Genomic DNA, 21,334 nt, shown 5'->3' with positions numbered 1-21,334 from the left:
AATTTCACTCTTTAATTATTTAGAATGTTGAAATTTATATATAAGTAACTATCATTATACTTTTCAGAATTATGGTTTGTAATAAACTATTCTATATAAATTATAACATATTTACTAAATATTATGATCCTACCCCTTTTGCATTCCCACTATACATGGAAATTTATATTCTATCCAGCAGGTTTTCAACAGTCACCTCGTACTTAGTGTAAATGTATACATAAAGCATTAGTTTCAGAGAATGATTTAAGACAATAATTTTCCCTTTGCTAGCATACTGTATGGTAACAGACATTTTGGGTACTCGTTAACATAAAAGTTCGTTAACACATACAATTTCAATAGAATTTATCAAATGTCTACAGTGTAAATGTCATTTCTATTCTAAATATAAATAATTATACTGTCACGAGAAATAGATATACATATAACCGATTCCAGTTTAAAAGGAAGAAACTGATTGGTTGACAGACGATTCTTCTCTCATCCTAGAATTCCTTAATATTTCATAACTGATTTGATGGCACACGATTCTTCTGTCAACCCAGAATTCCACAATATTAAAAAAATGATAATCCTGTTAGTTATCTTTATTCTCTAGTTTTTTTTTTTTTTTTTTTTTTTTTTTTGTTTTCCTCTTATGCTAGAATTATTTTAACAATTTTCTAAAATAAAAGTTATTTATAAGCAATCCACCTCTTTCTCGTTTCTGCATGGCATTATTATGGATTGAAGCGCAGAAATAAATTATTAAAGTAAATATTTTTTTGAAATTTCATGAAATATCGGATTCTGGAATTTATAATGTGAATTTAAATATAATAAGCTAAAAGTACTGACCGCGTATCTTTCCCATGTTCTGCTATCTGTATGTCTTCTTTGATTGCACAGATGAATGATTGCACATATATACAGTGGATCAAACAATTGAGAGTACACCTTATTTTTACTTGATAAAACTAACTTTCAATATAAATAATGCTTTCAATATAAATAACGAAAAGCCTCTAAAATGAAAAATTTCAGAAGCATATTAAATAAACATATGCAGATTTTTGCCTCAAAAAATTGAGAATACATTAGTTAATTTTTATAAAGAATAAAAGTGTCAATATTTAATTGTATGTATTTTGGCTTTTATAATGGCCTTTAAACGTCCTGGGACTGATTCGACCCATTTTTGGTGGTATCTGAGGATATTTTACTCTATTCTTCTTGGAAACTTGTTTTAATTTTTTTTTCTAATTTTGTGTTTTTGAACCACTATTTCGAGTGTGGCCCACAGATATTCAATGACATTGATGTCGAGGTACTGTGGTGGTGTGTGTAAATGCTTTTTACAATGAATAAGACACCACATTTTGACATTACGTACTTTCTGTTTGGATCGTTGTCCTGCTGAAAAATGAATGAAATATCCGTCTAAACCCAAATTTTTAGTACTTTCCTTTAGATTGCTGCGAAGTACTATATCCAAGTAAGCCATGTGACTTCTAATGCCATCTTTAAAAACTAAATTTCCTACCCCTGATGAAGCTATACAACCCCAAAGCATGACGGAGTCACCAAGATGTTTAACTGTAGGGTGTACATATTTTGTATCCACAATAGTATTAGGCTTTCTCCATATGGGGCGACTGGTGTCACTGTCAAAAATGTTGACTTTTTTTCATCAGTAAATATAACTTGAGCTATTAAACTTATTGGTCTTCAATTGATGAGTTTTTGTATATTTTAAACGCTTTTTCTGAGTTTGCAACCTAATGAACCTTTTCGCTTTAACAATTCGATTTTTATTGCCAGCTTGTCTAATTACATTTCGCACAGTTTCAGCACTTTCACTTCTGCCTATGATTTGAGAAATACATGCAGCAAGTTGGATGAAATATACGGTCTCAGTAATCTAAAGGAAAGTGCTAAAAATAGAGTTTAGATGAAAATTTCATTTTTCAGCAGGACAACGACCCCAAACAAAACGCACGTAACATCAAATTTTGGTGTGTTTTTTTCATTGTAAACAGCATGTACACATACCATCACAGTACCCCGGCATCAATGACATTGAATATCTGGGGACCACACTCGAAATAATGGTTCAAAAGAACAAAATTAGAAACAAAACCCATTTAAAACAAGTTTGCAAGAAGATCGAGGTAAAATATCTTCAGATACCACCAAAAATTTGTCTAATCGGTACCATGACGTTTAAAGGACATTATAAAAGCCAAAAGACATGCAATTAAATATTGACACTTTTATTCTTTGAGAGATATTACAAAAATTTCACTGGTGTATTCTTAATTTTTTGTGGCAAAAATCTGTGTATGTTTATTTAATATGCTTCCGAATTTTTTCATTTTGGAGGCTTTTCGTTGAATTTTCTTTATTTTTACTTTATATTAAACCATTTGTTATGTGTAAAAGTAAAAACATGTTTGCCCTTCCCGGTAATGTGTTATTTATATTGAAAGTCAGATTTATCAAGTAAAAGTAAGGTGCACTCTCAATTGTTTGAGCCACTGTATATAAATAGATGTTTGTAAATGAACAAAAACAGATCATGTTTATAACAATTTCATATAAACAAACACTTAATGTTATATTTTAAAATATCTTATTTTTCATAAAATGCTTTACAGAAAAAATGCTGCTTACAGAAATAAATTTATTTCATTTCCAATATATATATATATATATATATATATATATATATATATATATATATATATATATATACTTTACCATACGGAAAAAGATAGCAAATTATTTTTAAAGAAACCTTTATACAGCAATATTAATATTTTTAATTATTTCTTATCAATCAAAACTATGTTCAACTGATAAATATACATGAAATTCAAGTTTGTGATTATTTCAAAGCTGTTGATTAATATTATTAAGATATCTAAAGTTTCGAAATTTATTTAAATATTTATATGTTCAGCAAAAACATTCCACCAAACGACTTTTTTTCCCCATGAGAATTTAAATAATAAATACTCATTTATGCAAATTATTTCATCATATTTGTTTAAAAAATAGCCAATATTTATTGTAATCAAACTGTTTTAACCCATCAACATTCTTTTGCTATTTTTTTCCTGACTATATCACTCTATCACAAGTCTCAATATTAAGTTGGTTTTAAAACTTTCAAACACTCAAATGTAAAGTCTGTATATATATATATATATATATATATATATATATATATATATATATATATATATATATATATATATATATATATAATCCTGACATAGTTGCAGAACAATCACCAAAAAAATAAAAATTCAAATTATTTGTTGATATAAATAGAAATCATTATTATTTATTAAGAAACATGCAAGAATTGTGAAAATTTATTATTTCACATTAAATAAAATTTATTTTATCTCAGTAGCTATCAAATTCCCTGTCTAAGTCTACTTTACAATTTTGGCTAAATAGGCATTGAAAAAAATATTAACTTCAAGAAAGTAACAATTTAATATATTCAACTGGGGCAAAATAAATCCATCAGAAGTCTACATTTATTCTATTACAAAAAGAAACTTAAAACCACCTATCGATGCCTATCAAATGCAGTCTATCCACCAAAGTTCACTTTGTCATTTTTGCAATAGAAACACTTAGCAAAAATGTCAATCCCCGAATTTTTAGGCCTCATCAACTTACACAACTCAGATAATACATGAGTGACTTGAAGAAAAATTGCACTTTGACGTACCACCAAAAGGTTCTAAAAAGTGAAAAATGGCTCTGCCATTTTTGCGAAAGAATTTGGTGCATAAAATAAATGGTTTTGGGGGGAAAATACGACATTTTGCAAATTGTTCTGATTCTGCTTTGGCACTGAGTTGCAGACGATAATGCAAGAATGTCACCGGTGGAAATAACTTTGATGATTTATTGTAGTTAGTGAGTTTAGTTAATATGAAAGAAAATGAGTCAGCATGCTAAACTACTACATTTGATGTCTGTAAAGGATGATATATAATTTTAAAGACTGCAGAGTTACCTCTTCTTTTATGGATTGCAGAGTTACCTTCTAGTGATAGGTAACAGGATGAGAAATAAAAAAGAATCTCCAATTTAAACTAAAATTTCATCATATTTATCACATCTAAATCAATAAGGTATTTTCTATGCCATTTATCAGTTTAAATTTAATATTATTTCAAATTTGGAAAAAAAAATGAATAAAATTACATATTTAGCAACACTATTTATATTACAGCTCTTATCCATGGGGTGTTAAATATTAGTAAAAATAACATTTAACACCCCATATTGAATTAAAAATAAAAATATTATTTAAAATTTGTGAAAAAGATCAATAAAATGTCATATCCATTCAAATTTATTTTATATCAAAAAGCAAATAAATCTGAATTCAAAATCAGGAATGTTTTCTAACTCATTAGGTTATTCACACTAGGGATTGCAATACCAAACCAAAATTTCAATACCGGTATTCGGTATATTTTAGATCTTAATACCGGGATACCGGTTTTAATACCGGTATTAGAAATTTTAGAAAAAGAAAGAAAACGCAAGTATTTCTTTATTTTATTTGCCAGTTTTATAAGAGTGTAAATATCACTAAAAATATGTAACTTATAAATTATATAAGTATATAAAGTATATAAAGAATTATAACAGTATATAAAGAATATAAAGAGAACAGTATATAAAGGGAACAACTTATTTATTTAAATGACAAAAAAGTGTAAATATCACTATTTAGTCAGTGGTATTATTACAAATTTTTGAAATGTGATCTTAAAAAACATAATGCATCAATTTATAAGTATTACTGTCATTAAGCCTGAAAAGTAATTTTGTGTGAAAATTACCAGCTGTCGAAAACGCTCTTTCAGCATCTACGCTAGTTGGTGATACTGTTAGCAATGCGCGATATACTTTTTCCAAGTATTTACCTCTAAATCCCAATCTTCAAATAAATCAATTTCTCGTTGGATGGTTTTGGATATAGCTGATTTCTGTATTGTATTTTGGTTCGTTGAATTTTTTTTTATTTATTTATCGCTAATTCTAATTTTTGTTCAAGAGACAATTCCTTTTCCCTATCGACATTAGTGTCATCATAATCTAAGATAACTAAACCGAATTCTTCTGAATGTGGATAGGTTTGTGGGTAAAAAATTAAGAAAATTTACTATAAACTTAATCAGATTTGAATTGATTCTTTTCTTTTTCATTTTTATTTTTAAAATCATAATTATGTAAATACCATAAGACATTTTCTATTTCGGTATGCCTTTCTTCTGTGCGATTTTTCAATGTAATATATAATTCTTCAGATAGTGATGTGTGCTGTTCTTTCATGACTGCAACATGAAATTTATTGTTGCATTAGCTGTTAATAAATTAAAATCTCTCCGACATAATGCCTCTATAGTCAGTTTTATTGGAAGTGGAGATTATATAGTTCTGGATATGAAGTCGAATTCACTATCTCAAAAATTAATTTACAGGTTTAAGTTGATTATTGCTTTTCTAAATTTCAAAAATCGTTCCATCATTAGGAGTAAACTGTTCCTACGTGTCTTAGAATCTATTATTAACATATATTCTGTTTTATTTTCAGTTAGTATATATTTTTGTAATATGGCATTTTTTGTTGGGGAACGTTTAAGTATCTTAACAATTTTTCGAACTTTATAAACTATAGGAAGCAATTCTTGATGGGTTAATATTTCATCCTCATTCGCAATATCTTCTTCCACTATTACATTGTCACTATCTTCATTGTCAATATCACTCACACTCTCTTCAATGCCGGAATCCGAAGTTTCTATATCCACAGTATTTGGATTCTTCTGTTCTTTATTTTTTTAGTATAATACATCTATTACTCCTAATTAAATTCCATGAGCATAGCGCAATTGCTGATTTGCACCAATCAACTTTCCAACTTTTTTTCATAACTGTTGCTCCATTAGTCGTTATGGATACAATAGCTTCTTTCAGGGATAATCCATGTTTCGCTAATTTAGATTTAAGCAATTGATTAAGCCATTAATTAGCTAATTAACTTCGCCCATTAGGGAGACATAAAAACATAAACGTTATTATTTTGCTTTGTTGGCGATCCTTGAACATATAGTGGAGTCAATTTAAAAAATTTCTAACAAATACCGAAAAACCGGTATTTAAACTTGTGAATACCGGTATTACGAAATTGTAAATTGGCTCAAAATACCGGTATTCGGTATCCCGGTATACCGGTATTGCAATCCCTAATTCGCACTAAATATATATTTGATGTTAGATGAAATTTTAAAATGCAGCTCCAAAGCATGTAATTTAAAGTTTAATTACAAAATTATGAATATCTGTTACTGTATATCAACAACTTGATTTTAAAATTTTGTCATGTATGAAACGAAAAGGGATTTTTTTGTAACATCAAAAAGTTTATAATTAGTTTTGTAAGACGTTCAGTTAAGAAAATTGCAAATTTTCAAGAGAAAAAAAAATTTAGAAAATGTGTTTCCTAGAACTCTATTGCAATAAATAAAACCAAGATTGTCATAAAAGTTACCAACCAAGGTTTCTACTTTTAAAAGGCTAATTTTTTATCCAATTAAAACCTTTGCATATTTCATGAAAATAGTAAATATAACTTATTTTTGTTATGTGAAACTGCGCAATAATTCGAAAATACAAATCTAATATCGAAAAGTGAACAACGCAAAACTACCTTAATATCAATTCAAAAAAGATAATATGTTTTAAACATTATAGTAATTTAATAAACAAAATAAATCTCTATAATTATAATTAACATTCAATGTTTCAAAACAGACGATTTAAAAATTAAGCATCGATTTTTCAATCCAATAATTCTTGCAATCTTATGCAACATTTATGCATATTTAAGATTGCAAGAATTTTGCAACGCACAAAAATCATAATTAAATAATTAAAGTAATTTCTGAAGAATTTTATGAAAAACCCTTTAATGTTTTAAAATATAAGAACTATAAATATATGAAAACAATAATACTTAACAAAATTTTTTTGTAATTCTTGAATATATAAAGAGCAGTTTTGTGTATTTACAATTATAACAAACCAATCCAATGAATAATTTGATTTACAAAGTTGACTTCAAAAATTTTTATGTTAATTATGTTTCAAACATAAGGTGAATTTATCATAAGGCTTTTTATAAAAAACATAGTTTGGATTGAAATGTTTCAGATATATTTATTTTTTAGCAAATATTTATAAAAGTTTTCAATGTAGAAAAAGGTATACGTCAATATAACAAAAGTAAATAGTATCTCAAGACAGCAAATGTCAGCAAATCTTATTTTACCAAAAAATGTTTAGACAAATCATTTATACAATTCATTATCCAATTTATCCTTAAATTCACTAGTAAAACTGGCTTCTCTTTCATGAAATAATAAAAGAAAGCTGTGTATTTATTCGTCTATAGAAATATTGTCTACGTTCTTTTTTTCTACAAAACATTGAATGCAAAGATTAATATAAACATGAATACAATGAGAAAATAATATTTGGGGCTACAATTAACATTCGTATTTACCAAATTTAAATATTATATCCACTTTATTCTACTTTTTGTTAAATGTCAGACTACTTTATTATATTTATGCAATTTTTTCGTGTATATTTATGTTATTTTTTTATAAACATATGAAAATTCGTACGATTTTGAAATAATAGAATTAAATCATCAATAAAAGAATGAATATTTTTATATTTGAATGCTGAATTATGCATAATAATAGGACGGAATTTTATATAAAATTGCGCTTCTTTATTTGACAATCTCCGTATTGTTGAGACTAACTATAGCCTTTATTATAATATTTGATTTAAATTATTCAATATTCGTATAAACAAACAAACCATTCGGAAAGAATTTCATCAAAAAAATAAAATGATGCATTCCAGAAAAGTGTTAGTTTATTATTTCTGTTGCACTGAAATTAAAAGGAAATATTTTATAAATAATAATACAATTACAAAATATATTTCCTGATATTTATCTTTAGCATTTTAAAAATATTTCGCCTTTTGTTAACTATTTTCCCAGAGTAAATGTGTTGCGAATACTTGAAAAAGTATTTAAAAACATTTCTTATTAGAAACATTTCTTATTATTTAAAACATTTCTTATTAGAAATAACTAAATAAACATGAATTATTATGATATTAAATTATTTTTAGCTTAAAGAACTGGCTTTTAATAATATATGTTTCAAAATAAAAAGCATACAGATTGTTGTGTGAAAATCTAATGAAAGGTATTTCCATTCTTTACAAAACTGTACAATGATAAATCTTTTTTTGCGATAGTAAAAATTTATATCCAATTATTTACCTAATATTGCAAATTCCTGCCCTATAAAAGTATATCTTTGCCAATTTTGGTAGCGTTAGATCAAATGGTCTTCCCTACACAACGTCAACACATACATTAGGAATCAATTGCACATTTCAAATCTTTAGCAACAAATCTCAATTCCTTTCTATCATATTTATTATTAATAGATATAATAGATTTAGGATATTTAATGATATTTTCACGAATATTAATTTTTGTTAGAATAATTTAGGAAATAAATATTATGGCGTTTGCATTTATATAATTGAGTTTTTATAGAAATCAGGGTCTTTAATTTACATTATTTGGGTCTTACTTTCGTAAAATCTAACACATCAAACTTGAAATATATAAATATTTGCACGCAAAATTTTCATATTCCAAAATACAATAGCTGAATTATGTTATTATTGTACAGAGTGGCGTAGTGGTAAGGTCTAGGCTTCGGAACCAGGGGGTTTCAGATCTGAGACTCGATTCCACGGAAGAACTGTCATGTAAGCCGGTCTGGTGCATGTTAAATCCTTCGGGGTAAAATCCTTCGCCTTACACCCCCCTTTGGTGTGGTGTGAAAGTTTGGAAAGTGTGGTGCCAGCTCAGATGTCGAACTCGTCATCTGATCTCGATCAAAATTGCGAGAACCGTTTAAAATCCTTAGTATTGCTTTAGAACTGAACGTTAATATAACTAAATTAAATTAAACCTAAAAAAATATCATTGAGATGCAAAGTTAACATTTCTATACATACGCTCATCACAATCTCAGGATGGAAATCTGTACCCTTATTCTTAGAAGAATTTACAGTATACAATTCAATGCTTTAGCAGCGAAACTCCTTTCATTTTTAACCATCATTTTAAAAGCCATATGCATTATTTAATATTTCCATCTCATCACATACAGTTGGAAGAGAGTGGTGCCTGCTCAGATGTCATTCTCGTCGTCTGACTACGGTTAAAAATTACGAAATTGGATGCAAAATAGCAATAGTGTTGATTTGAAACGGGACGTTAATATACCGAATCTAAACTAAACATAAAAAATATCATTAAGATGCACTTTTAACATTTCTATACATGCGCTCATCGCAATCTCAGAGACGGAAATCTGTACGCCTATTCTCAGAAGAATTTACAGTCACATCTCAATACTTAGCAGCGAACGTTATTTCATTTCTAAACATCATTTTAAAAGCCAGATATATCATTTAATATTCCCATCTCATCACACACACACACTCATAACACTAAACTCCAATTCCAAACACAGTAGGATTAATATTTTAATATCTCGAGTCCATGTCTAATTTTATCTTCTTCGCAGATCAAAGACTTGCAGCACAACCACGTGGTCCGTTTCATAGGAGCAGTGGTGGAGTCTCCGCACTGTTACTTAGTCACGGAATATTTCCCAAGAGGCAGTCTCCAGGTAAGAGCAGCATCCTTTAATTCTGTGCTGTTTGAACAACTATTCTTAGAGTTCTGCATTCATACCATTCTCCGTCTGTACTCGTCTCTCTTTTATGTTTCAAAATGAATATTAAACGAGACTTCGCGCAGGAGGAAACCGAGGAAAGCAAGTGTCTTTTACTTAAGGCTTATGAGAAAGCTGGAATTACACCCAAAGAAGATGAAAGAAAATGATGTTATGTTTAATGGAAATGGATGGTAGAATGTAATGCGAACGCTATTAAGCCTGCGTAGTCATTAAATTATGTAATGGAGATTCGGTATTTTAAATATTCTGAATGGAAATGGGGTGTTTGGTATCCGTAGATGGGATAATGTAAATTTGGGAGGGAGGAATAAAATTTTGGTTTGATAAAGGCATTAGTTGGTCAGGAAAATTTCTATTAGATATAGTTTGTAATAGGAATTCATATTAATATTTTACGTTTTATATTTTCGTCTGAAGTTGTACAGTGTGCAGACACAGTACCAGTGGATATTTCCCTTCAGTGTACAGGTAGGTATGTACGGTGGTGTACCTATCGGTTATATAACTTAAATTTTCATTAGAATTCTGCGTTTGTTAGGTTCAGCATCTATGTTTTTACTGCTTTTACTGTTTGAAAGGCTTTATACTGACATTGTATGAGAAATGTATATATATATAAATATATATATATAAATTCTTGTAATGTAATTTTTAATTTAAATTTAATTTCTTATAATTAAATGAGGAAGGCAAGGCTTGCATTGGCAACATTATCAAGGCATTCGAAGTGGTTTTCTGCTATTATCCTCATTCGTGTCTTGTGCAAAGTACAAGTTATGTCAGGAAAAGCGTGGCGTTCAGCTCCTTGTTCATTGTTTCATCAGTTTGTATCAGTTCTCAATTGTTGACGTAGTTCCTGATTATAATTGCACATCACGTACAATATTCTTGACAATATTCTCTTGAGGTAGGCTTAATGTTTTTGTAAAGTGTTTTACCACAGTGAAAATTTCAAAATGGGTGATAACTGAAATAAAGTTATATTAACTATGGAGGAGAAATTACGTGCTCTACAGCGACTAGACTCTGACGTAACAGCAAAAACTGACAGTCATTTTCTATGATTTAGAGGGCCGCGCTCGCATTTTATCTAACTTGAGATAATTGGAGGGCTTAGTACTCAATAAGAAATGAGAAAATATGTATTTAAACAGTGGATTTTTGTATAAAAATTTTGTCTTCTGGTATTGATGGGGAAAGAAATGAGAAAAGAAAAAACTAAACATAACATAACATAAAAATGGAAAATAGTCATTATATTATGTAGAGAAAATACAAAATTTAAAATATTGTGTATGGAATACTTAAATGCAAATACACAAAGGAAAATAAAATCCATCCTTAAACAATATCATAAATTGATCTGCCATTTTTTTCCTATTTGATCTGACTGTAAATCTGTACAGCCAATTTCACTTTAACACTTCCCTTTTCTGTTCCATATGTTAGTTAGAACATATGGTATCAATTTTAACTATAAAAAAAATCACTTGTTAAAAGAGTGCTGTTATTTTGTGATTCTAATCACTGGAAAAAATATATTTTTTTCTTACATCTAAACATTATATAAAATTAATTTCATTCTTACGTTCTTTTCTAAAACATCATGTAAAAAAGTGATATTAGTACGAATTTTCCAATTTTCGATATCTAATTTGATTATTGGGTGAAATATCATGGTAAAAAGTAATATGACATCTTTTATTGTCAAAATAATCTTGAATACTAAGGACTAGTTCATTAATAAATGTTATTTTTCAAAAAAATGTTGTAATTGTATTTTTAGAGGTTTTTTTTCTTTATATTTAGTTGAAATAAATATCAGTGGAACTGGAATTATTATATAAAAATGTCCACCTTTGACCATATGTGCCTAAAATATATTCTGCGAATATTTAAATTTTAAAATATAAGCTGATTTAAAAAAAAAAAAAAAAAAAAAACTTCGTAAGACTAATAACACAAATAATTGTTTCTTTTTCATTTATTTTTTTAATAACAACCACCAGAACTAGTGTAATATTTTGTAAATTCATTATTCAAACCATTTTCTGAAACCAAAAGAAAAAAAAATATATTCTTAATCTTAAACTATTTATTATAAATTCCTCAAAAATATTAAATATTCAAAGAAAATTATTTTTACGTATATTACAGTAAAAAAAATAAAATATACAAACATTATAAAGATTCATATAAGAGAATATTTAGAATACAGTTTTATTGAATAATTTATCAAAATTTTTACAGAGGAAATACTAAACTATTTTATCCCTGTATTATAATAGTAGAGGGATTGCAAAAAAATACAAAATATTGCAAACTTTGGTATTTTTATATAAATATAGTTCTTTTCCTAAAGAAACTAGACGGAAACGAGGGATTTCAAGAATTCGCAAACGTACTGCCGATTGCAATGTAAATAATAGACAACATTTTTCATGAATACATATGGTTCAATTCTAAAGGCTTAAGAACTCTTTTGAGATAAAATCCATAGGATTTTGCTTTCAAACGTGCAAAGAAACTTAGGAAATGAAAGTGAAGTAAAAATTCTCTTCTAAACTTAAAAATGAAAACTTTGTATCAAAATGTAACAAAAAAATTATCGATACAAATATTATATTTCTAATTCTTCATTAAAATTAAAATTTATTATGATGAAATCTAATTCAATCTATCTATGTTATAATAAAAAAAAAGATTATATACATTAATGGAAAATAATAAATTTTTACTTTAGCAGACGATAAAATTCTTCTTAATTTCTATTCACTATGTCTCAACTGATAAAAGCAGAAATGACATTTTTTTGTCAGAAATATATTATTTCATTATTTTTGAATTAATTACGTTATTTATTTAAAAAATAATCCCTTTTAACTTTAACCCTAGAAACGAAACTTTAGCTTTTATTTTTACAACAATTTTAAAAGCAAAGATTTGAAGCACAATATATAAAATAATTTTAAATAAATATAAAAACCTGAGTCATTGTTTTGTAACATTCTAAATATTTTTATTTTTGGAAAGAATAATTAAGGCTGTGACAACTAGATGGTATTTAACTACCTATCACATTTACGGTATTTTAAGAAGTTTTTGTTTTTAATTAAATAAAATTCGAAATACAAGGAAGATTTAAAAAAAAATATACGTAATTATACTTTTCTTTATTCATAAACTTTTTTTTATTATAAATAAAAATAAATGTTTCTATAAAAATGTTTTGAAAAATATTTATTACCATATGATTCAGAAAAAGTTATAAAGAAAGAGTTGCTTTGCATATAATCTTTTTCTCCTTAAAAATTATTTTTTTATTATTTTTATTAATTATTTTTTTAGAAGTTCTGAATCACACAAATTATTAATAAGTTATATAAATGTTTGAGTTTCTTTTATGTATAGTCTTTATTTTTATAATTATTAAAAAATAGATTTTATACAAATATTTTAAGAAATTGTAAATATTTTAGGACATTCTGGACAATGACCAAATTAAACTTGATTGGATGTTCCGTGTTTCTCTAATGCATGATTTGGTAAAGGTAAGTTTGTTCTAAGCATATCTCAAGAATCAGAAGTGATAATGTATGATTCATTTTTAAATTTAATATTTTTATGAATGGAATCAATTATACTTTTTTGCTGTATCATTTATCAATGATTTATTGCTGTTGACATTTTAAGCTGAGAAATTATCTGATCGGGTTATAATGTTAATAGTTAATGAACTAATGTTGCTTCAAAATAATGACTGTTAGTACAGTCATATTTTGTATTGTTTTAGCAATTCAATCAACATTTTCATTAACCCTTTAAAGGGCCATTTTTTTCTAGTCATATTATTTTAAAATATTTTTAGGCTTGAAATCAGAATAATAATAGGGATTCATTTAGCTTATTAGATAAATTTTATTTTATTAATTAATTAATTTGGTTAATTTAAAATTAATTGACAAACCAAGACACATCATTTTGTGTGAGATAAAGAGCTGAAGCATCAAAGTTAAGTATCATTAATATATGAATAATAATACGAGACTAAATGTTAAACGCGTTAAAAGAAGCAAAGCAAAAATGCTTAAAAACTGCAAAAAAAAACTTTTATTCCACTAACCGCAGAAATGTGTTGATTAAAAACTTATTTAAAATCTGTTCTGAACGTCTTATAATTTCTACTTATAATTATAATCTACTTACACCTATAATTACACCATTTATAATTCTGGATTAGTTATTGGTAATTTCTTGTTTACCATATTTAACAGCTTTTTATATATAACATATTAATTTGAAAACCTTTGTCTCAATTTGTTTGACATTTATATCACTTATTTCCATTACATTCCAATCGCTAATCCTATCATTGAAATAATTTTATTTTATGATTTAAAAGTAGTTAGTTAAAAAGATTTATATAGCTTGTACTTAATTAAAACTTACAAAACATTTCAGTTCCTGAGTTGGCGCTTAGACTAGCGATTATAGAATAAAACATTTGTTAATTATTACCCAATTATTTGAAATATTCTAACATTAAATCAAATATACACAAGCACAATATTCAAATCCGTTGACATTCACTTGTTTCGGTTTTATACCGATGCCGATAGACATAAAATTTGCATACATTTTCATTAACATATATGTAATGCCAATGAAGTTTAGTAATAATTCAGAGCAATGGAGTACTAAATGTATTGCAGTAGCATAAAAATGATGCATATCCTAGAAGTGATTTAAATAAACTTATATATATAATCCCCTTCTAATTTCTTCAATCCGTTCAAAAATAAATACTTTAATTACTTTTCATCAAGTTTTGCAAAAATCATTAATGTATTGCTAATGTCACAAAGAACTTCAAAGATGTAATAGTATTAAAAACAAAATTACTTTGCAACAAATCGACCAAACGATATTTTTTTATGTGGAATAAGTGAAAAAAAAATCTCTATTTTTGATACAATAAAAAGTAAATAAATATATAAATATAAATTCTGCTAAATAAATTAGGTTTTTTTTATTTCATTAAATTATATAATTTAAAATAAATTTCATACTTTAAATAATTTTCAGTAATTTGAAATTTAGGTATATTAAAAACTTTGAGTTAAGCACACAACGTTATAAAGAAAAATATCTGTTCTTCTTTTAGAATCAAGTTTCAGGGGTGTTATAAAATATTTCAGTCTGCTTGTCTGGCGAACCATATTGGCGGCAAATTCACATATAATTAATATTTTTTCTCAGTTTCCTTGAAATTGAACTATTCCATTTAGAAAAATTTGGATATCCCAAATTATACTTTATCATAAATCTGTTGTTTTTTCCTCCAATAGGGTATGGCATACTTACACAGCACGGATATCCGTTCCCATGGCAATTTAAAATCCTCCAATTGCTTGGTTGATAGTCGATTTGCCCTCAAAATTACAGATTTTGGACTCCATAGCTTAAGATGTGGAGATGAAGACGAACAAATGGATTCATATGTTTTCTGGAAACGTGAGTACTGTTCTAAAACCAGAATTTTTTGATAATGTTTATATTTTATTGAAAAAATCATTTTTAATCCTTTTAGTATGATTTATTTTTGCCTTTTACTTTACTGAAAGGCGTCAAGTTATTTTATTCATATTGCTTAACACCAACTAAAAAAAATAATTCAATACTTTTTTTACTGGGTTTAAAAATATATAAACGTATATAAATAAAAATATTAGGTACATTTAATGCTTATAAACAGTAATGCAAAATAAATAAATAAATAAATGCAAAAAACTTAATAACGAATGAGAATGCTTTAAAGGAAAAAAAAATTAATAAATTCAAAAAATTCAAAAAAAAATATTGCTAGTGATACTTATAATTAATTATTACTTACCATAATTTCTTTCACGGTTTGTGCACTTATCATAATAAAAAATGATTTCCATAAAATCTCTCTCATGGATATTTATTGTTATAATTTCCAGTCAACCATAGTCATTGTTTACTTTTTCATAATCTGCTACTAAGGAAATTATATCCAGATAGGGAAAAAAGTGGTAATCATTAGGTGCAAGATCTGGTATGAACGATTGATGATCGAGTAATTCCCAGTAAAAAAATTTTGACGAGATTTTGAATTTGCACCAAAATATCGGGCTTAAATCTCGTGAATAAATGTGGATGTTTTGTACTTTTATAGAATGTTTTTAACTTTTCTGTCACTGTTCACATTGTGGTTACTAATTTGCGAATGTTTGAATTAATGTCTTCAGATTTTAATTTTCTTCCTGTTAATAATCAGTAATTGAGTGTATTTCATTATTGGTAATCGCAGTGTGAATATAAATGCCGTTGGATTCTGGGCAAAGAATGCCTGGCGCATGCATGAGGAATCTTTTAGACGTGCGAGTGAAACTTGAGAAAGTATTAATGCCCATTATTTAAAGAATAACCTTCATGCTATGAATTGTTTTTAAATATTATTTGCGGCCTGAATATTTGAATAATATTGGGAAACGTCATATTTTTTTGCCTAACATTTTTTGTTATTAACTACTCACCATTCAATGGTAAGTTTCTGATATTGCTTGCGTACTTTTAATTAAATGTCTTATGCTCAACGTGATGTTCATTTTTCACGAAGAAAAATGTTTAAGTATTATTTCTTAGAAAATATACATACTCCTTCGCATGCAGAGTATGCATGTGTTAAATTTGGCGAGTGCCATCACATACAAGCGCGCACGCAAGCACACACATATACACATACTTTTATTATTTGAATAGATGTAGTTAAATATGTGATTAGTGTCAGTATGTTTTTCATTTAATGGATTCATATTAACTTTTATAGCGATGAATATTTTCAGTGGGAATGGCATTGTAAATTTTAATAATTAGAACTTAAAATATTTTTTCAGCTATCTTTTTTTATGTGCATAATTAGAAATTATTGCACTTCACGTACATGTGAAAGACAGAAATAAGAAAGTAATAAAACAGCAGCATGAAGTTCTTGTTTACTTGTATACTATTTCAGAGTAACAAAATCACATTGATTTTTAATGCAAAATCTGTAAAGTAGAATTTTTTAAATTCCTGAAGTAATTAACTTCTTAGCCAGCAACTCATTTGCTTTTTTATTTCGTAAATGTTGAGGATTTTAACCATTAAGAGACATTATAAAGATACTTTTAAATTAACTCAAAGACTTCATTTAACATTCTTTCGCTGGAAATTAACTTATGCTGTTGATTATAAGCATCTTCATATGAAACTGTAAGAAATTAAGTATACATTAAATAAGCCTTTTCTTAACAAAAAAAGTTTAACTTCCTCTCAGAATCTGAATTCACATTTAAGAAAAGTTTTAAAAAATCTTTATTTTATGCAGGAATTTCAACATTTAAAATCGTCTGAAAAAGGATTTTATCATATTTTGGCTTTCTCTATTATATTTTATACATGAAGCTATTTTAAATATAATTCCAGACGGCTATATTAGATGCTCGTTTAGTTGTACTGTGGTATTATCTTAATGTAAATTACTTCTTTCTGCAGATTAAATAAACTTCATATTTACATCATACGTACTGTATTTTCCATTCACTCGGAAACATGTATTTTTTTGTATCATTGAAATAAGACATTATTAAATCTTCTAAAATTCTAATAAAGAAATTGTATATCATATTAAAATTCCAGAAACTATATTTCATGTAATATTACCACATTTATTTGTACCTTTATAGTTTATTTAGACCAATTTGTCATACATATGAATTGGTTTAAATGAGCTTTTTAATGTGCATTTTACAGGCAACATACATTCCCTATATTTTATTTAAATAAAATCAGAATGAAATTGGATTACGTAATTCTTATTTAAATACAAATTATGACCAATTTTTTATGCATTATTTAAAATGTTTAGATAACTTGCTATTGCATCTTCGACAAAAATACAGGTTTGCATTGTTCTGGCAATACTTGAGACAGTACTTCAATTTTTGAGTTTTAGTTTTTTCCTAAACTGATATACAGAGTGATTCAAAACGTACCGTTCAAATTTCGTGAGAAGGTAAGGCATATCACAGGAAATCGATTTTCACATACGAAATTATATCCGCAAACGTCATATGCTTGGACAAAATGGATAATTGAAGCGAATACAAGGAAACAGTAAAGTTAAGTGGTAACAAATGTGACCTTTATTCAGACAAGGTAAAGTACATTCGTTCCCAGTAGGTGCTCAAAATAGCGACCATTTACACAAACACTAGATTCACATCATCTTTGCATAAAACACCGAACATTTTCAAAAACGCCTGACTTATCACGTACAGTATCCTCCAAGATATGTGGTATCAACATGGCGAAGCTCCAGACCATAGCACAGTTGTTGCATTTGATTACCTGAATGGATCAGCAGAGAGGAACCTATTGCTTGGCCACCCAGATTACCTGATTTATCCCCTATAGCTTTCGTTTTGTGCTGGCCCATGAAATCCCATGTGTAAGAGGCCGTAGTCGAAAATGAAATGGATATTATTGCCGAAGATTGTGTCTGCGACTAGTGGCCGCAGCAGACATTTTCTGTTGATATGCCAGGCGTTTTTCAAAATGTTCGGTGGGCGATACAATGGCGCTGTGAATGCCGTGTTCGTGCAAATAGTCGCAATTTTGAGCAGCAACTGTGAACTTGTATTTCACCTTATTGGAATAAAAGTCACATTCGTTACCACTTAACTGTACTGTTTCCTTGTGTTCACTTCTCGTTTCCATTTTGTCTACGCAGATGACGTTTGCCGATATACTTTCCTCTGTAAAATCGGTTTTCTGAGATATTACCTACCTTCCCACGAAATTTGAACTATAAGTTTTGAATCACCCTGTATATATCCGAAATCGGATATCTTAAAATAAAATCATGAGGATTCTTCAAAAAGTTCGAAATAAGCTTCCAAATAATATTTAAACATCATTCTATGAATTGACTTTTCTCATCTATATACTTTACATAAAAAACACACTTATTTTAATGTTTTTATTTTAAGTTAAACTAAGGAATATTTCAAAATAACATTCGTTAAGTTGTTCTCATTTAAATCTTTTCATTATTTTTAAAAATTTAAACTTATGAATATTTCAAAATAACACTCATTAAGATGCCATCATTTAAATCTTTTCAAAAACTTATTTATGTTTTTTAAAAAAAATTTAAACTGAGAATTATTTCCAAATAATACTCATTAAGTTGCCCTCGTCTATATCTTTTCCAAACTTATTAATGTTTTTTTTTGTTTTGTTTTTTAAACTAAGGAATATTTGAAAACAACACTCATAAAGGTGCCCTCATTTAAATCTTTTAAAAACTTATTTATGTTGTTTTTTTTTAAATTTAAACTAAGAAATATTTCAAAATAACACTCATTAAATTTCTTTCATTTAAATATTTCCCAAACTTATAAATTCAAGATTTAAAAATATTTCTAATATAAATGAAAACAGAAAAATGAGCAATATTGGATAATTAATAATATTACAGATAAGTGTTTCCTTAACATTCTTTGAAGACTAAAAGTTAGCGCTGTTCTTAAATAATTTTTCTTTGACTCTAAGTTATTTATGTATGTACATTTAGAAATCAAAACAAACAGCATTTCTCATTTTTTAAAAGTGGTTCAGGTTACAATCAAAATGCAGCAAAAAGAATAATTTATTCTTGTGTTGCAGTGAAAGAATACAGCACATTACGTTTATATATTTTTCGAAATGTATCATTGAAGTCATTCGAAAAATATGTTCTACTCAGTGCGTTACTGGGAGCAATTGACTACCGCTTAAAATAAAATATTTTTATTCTTATAAATGGAAGATGCTTCAGAATACAAACGAAAAGAACGGTAGCAATAAATTTTGACGCAGAATCCCCAGCATTTGTAACAAAAAATGTGGAATCATTATTCTCTTTTAGCGAAACACTCATTTGTTCTGCTTATAAAACAATTTTTACTATATACATGATACTGTATTCTCAGAGTTAAGAACATAGTTTTTCGGTTCTAAGTATACTTTTTAGAATTAAAAAAAAATTATATGAAACGCCATTGATTTAAGCACACTTCATCCTGGACAGTAATTTTAAAATAAACACTTGAAATACTATTTAATGTATATTTATGCTTGAAATATATATTTTTTTGATATCACACATCAAAATAATATATATTTCGAGTATAAATAAAGCAGTTTTCCTATTTAAATACTTATTTTCTTATCTTTTTTGTTCGTTTCATCACTGTATTTTCAAAAGGTTTCTAATATACAAGATTTGCAATCGTGTATATATTTGTTTTTGTCCATGCCTATAAATTGATTCTGGGAGACCAAAGTGGCCTGGTGTTAAGGTCTCGGTTTTGGAAACGGAGGATTTCAGGTTCGAGACCCGATTCCACCAAAGAAACATCCTTTAAACGGGTCTGGCGCACGTTAAATCTGTTGGGGCCAAACGTTCGCCCGATGGTGTTTCGTAAAAGTTTGGAGAAGGGAATGGCAGTTCAGATATCGACCTCGTCATCTGTCCGTCGTTCAAAATTTGCGTGATCCGTCCCAGAATAATCCTATCGTTGCTTTGAAATGAGACGTTAACACAACTAAACAACAAGCTAAATTTATTATGGAAATATTTAATTAGTAAATGAAATAAATAATAATTCCGTAAATGTGTTATTACTTGGTAGTGAATTTGATTCAAATTAAGCAACTATTTATAGTATTTAACTGAGAAGTAACTAAGGCTCAAAAAAGGACTTAAAATATTTTTATCTGTCCCCACATAAATAAAAGTGACTTGATTTGAGGGAAATTTCTGTTTTTTTTTAATAACTAATCAAAATGATTTATTTAATCCCCATAGTAAAAGGCACGTGCCACGTATGTTCTCGGTTCCCCCATAAATAATGAAAATTTTATTTTATATTAATAACTATATCATAAACATATTAATTTAATAATTATACCAAATTTCATGACGTTAAAGCTTTATGTGCTCGTCTAAACTACAATACACTACCGATTATTCGCGGAATCGGGTGGCGCAGCCGCCGCGGATAACAAAAATAATCCGAAAAAAGCTAAAAACGTTTATAGCAAAAGAGAAAACAGTCATTCCAACTTTGAAAAATCGTTTTATGTACAATAAAACGTAAAATAAACAGCAGGAAATGTTTAACTAACGCTTAATATTTTAATATATCACTCAAAACTAACCTAAAATGCATTTCGTTAATGAAAACACAAAAGTGCTTTGTACTTACGAGAGGCGTCAAGGATACACAGAAAAATGAATACATATGTACTGTTTTAATACTGTAATGTATTATGTAATTACAAAAGCATAACTGTAAAATTACACCTTTTTGAAGAAATCAGTCATTTGTGCTTGC

The 21,334-nt window shown here is 27.5% G+C and overlaps 1 protein-coding gene across 3 annotated transcripts in view; it reads left to right on the top strand.

The window, feature by feature from the left end:
- The window catches only part of LOC129957238 (atrial natriuretic peptide receptor 1-like), a 1,107,058-nt gene that overhangs the window by 845,563 nt on the left and 240,161 nt on the right, over positions 1-21,334 (top strand). For all 3 annotated transcript variants that reach the window (XM_056069479.1, XM_056069482.1, XM_056069480.1), the window contains exons 11-13: positions 9,714-9,818; positions 13,367-13,438; positions 15,236-15,401. In XM_056069479.1, coding sequence (XP_055925454.1) covers positions 9,714-9,818; positions 13,367-13,438; positions 15,236-15,401 — 343 coding nt within the window. The remainder of the gene's footprint in view (positions 1-9,713; positions 9,819-13,366; positions 13,439-15,235; positions 15,402-21,334) is intronic.

This window comes from Argiope bruennichi, chromosome 11 (assembly GCF_947563725.1).
Source record: "Argiope bruennichi chromosome 11, qqArgBrue1.1, whole genome shotgun sequence".
NCBI lineage: Eukaryota > Metazoa > Arthropoda > Arachnida > Araneae > Araneidae > Argiope > Argiope bruennichi.
This window is presented reverse-complemented; position numbering and strand designations above follow the sequence as displayed.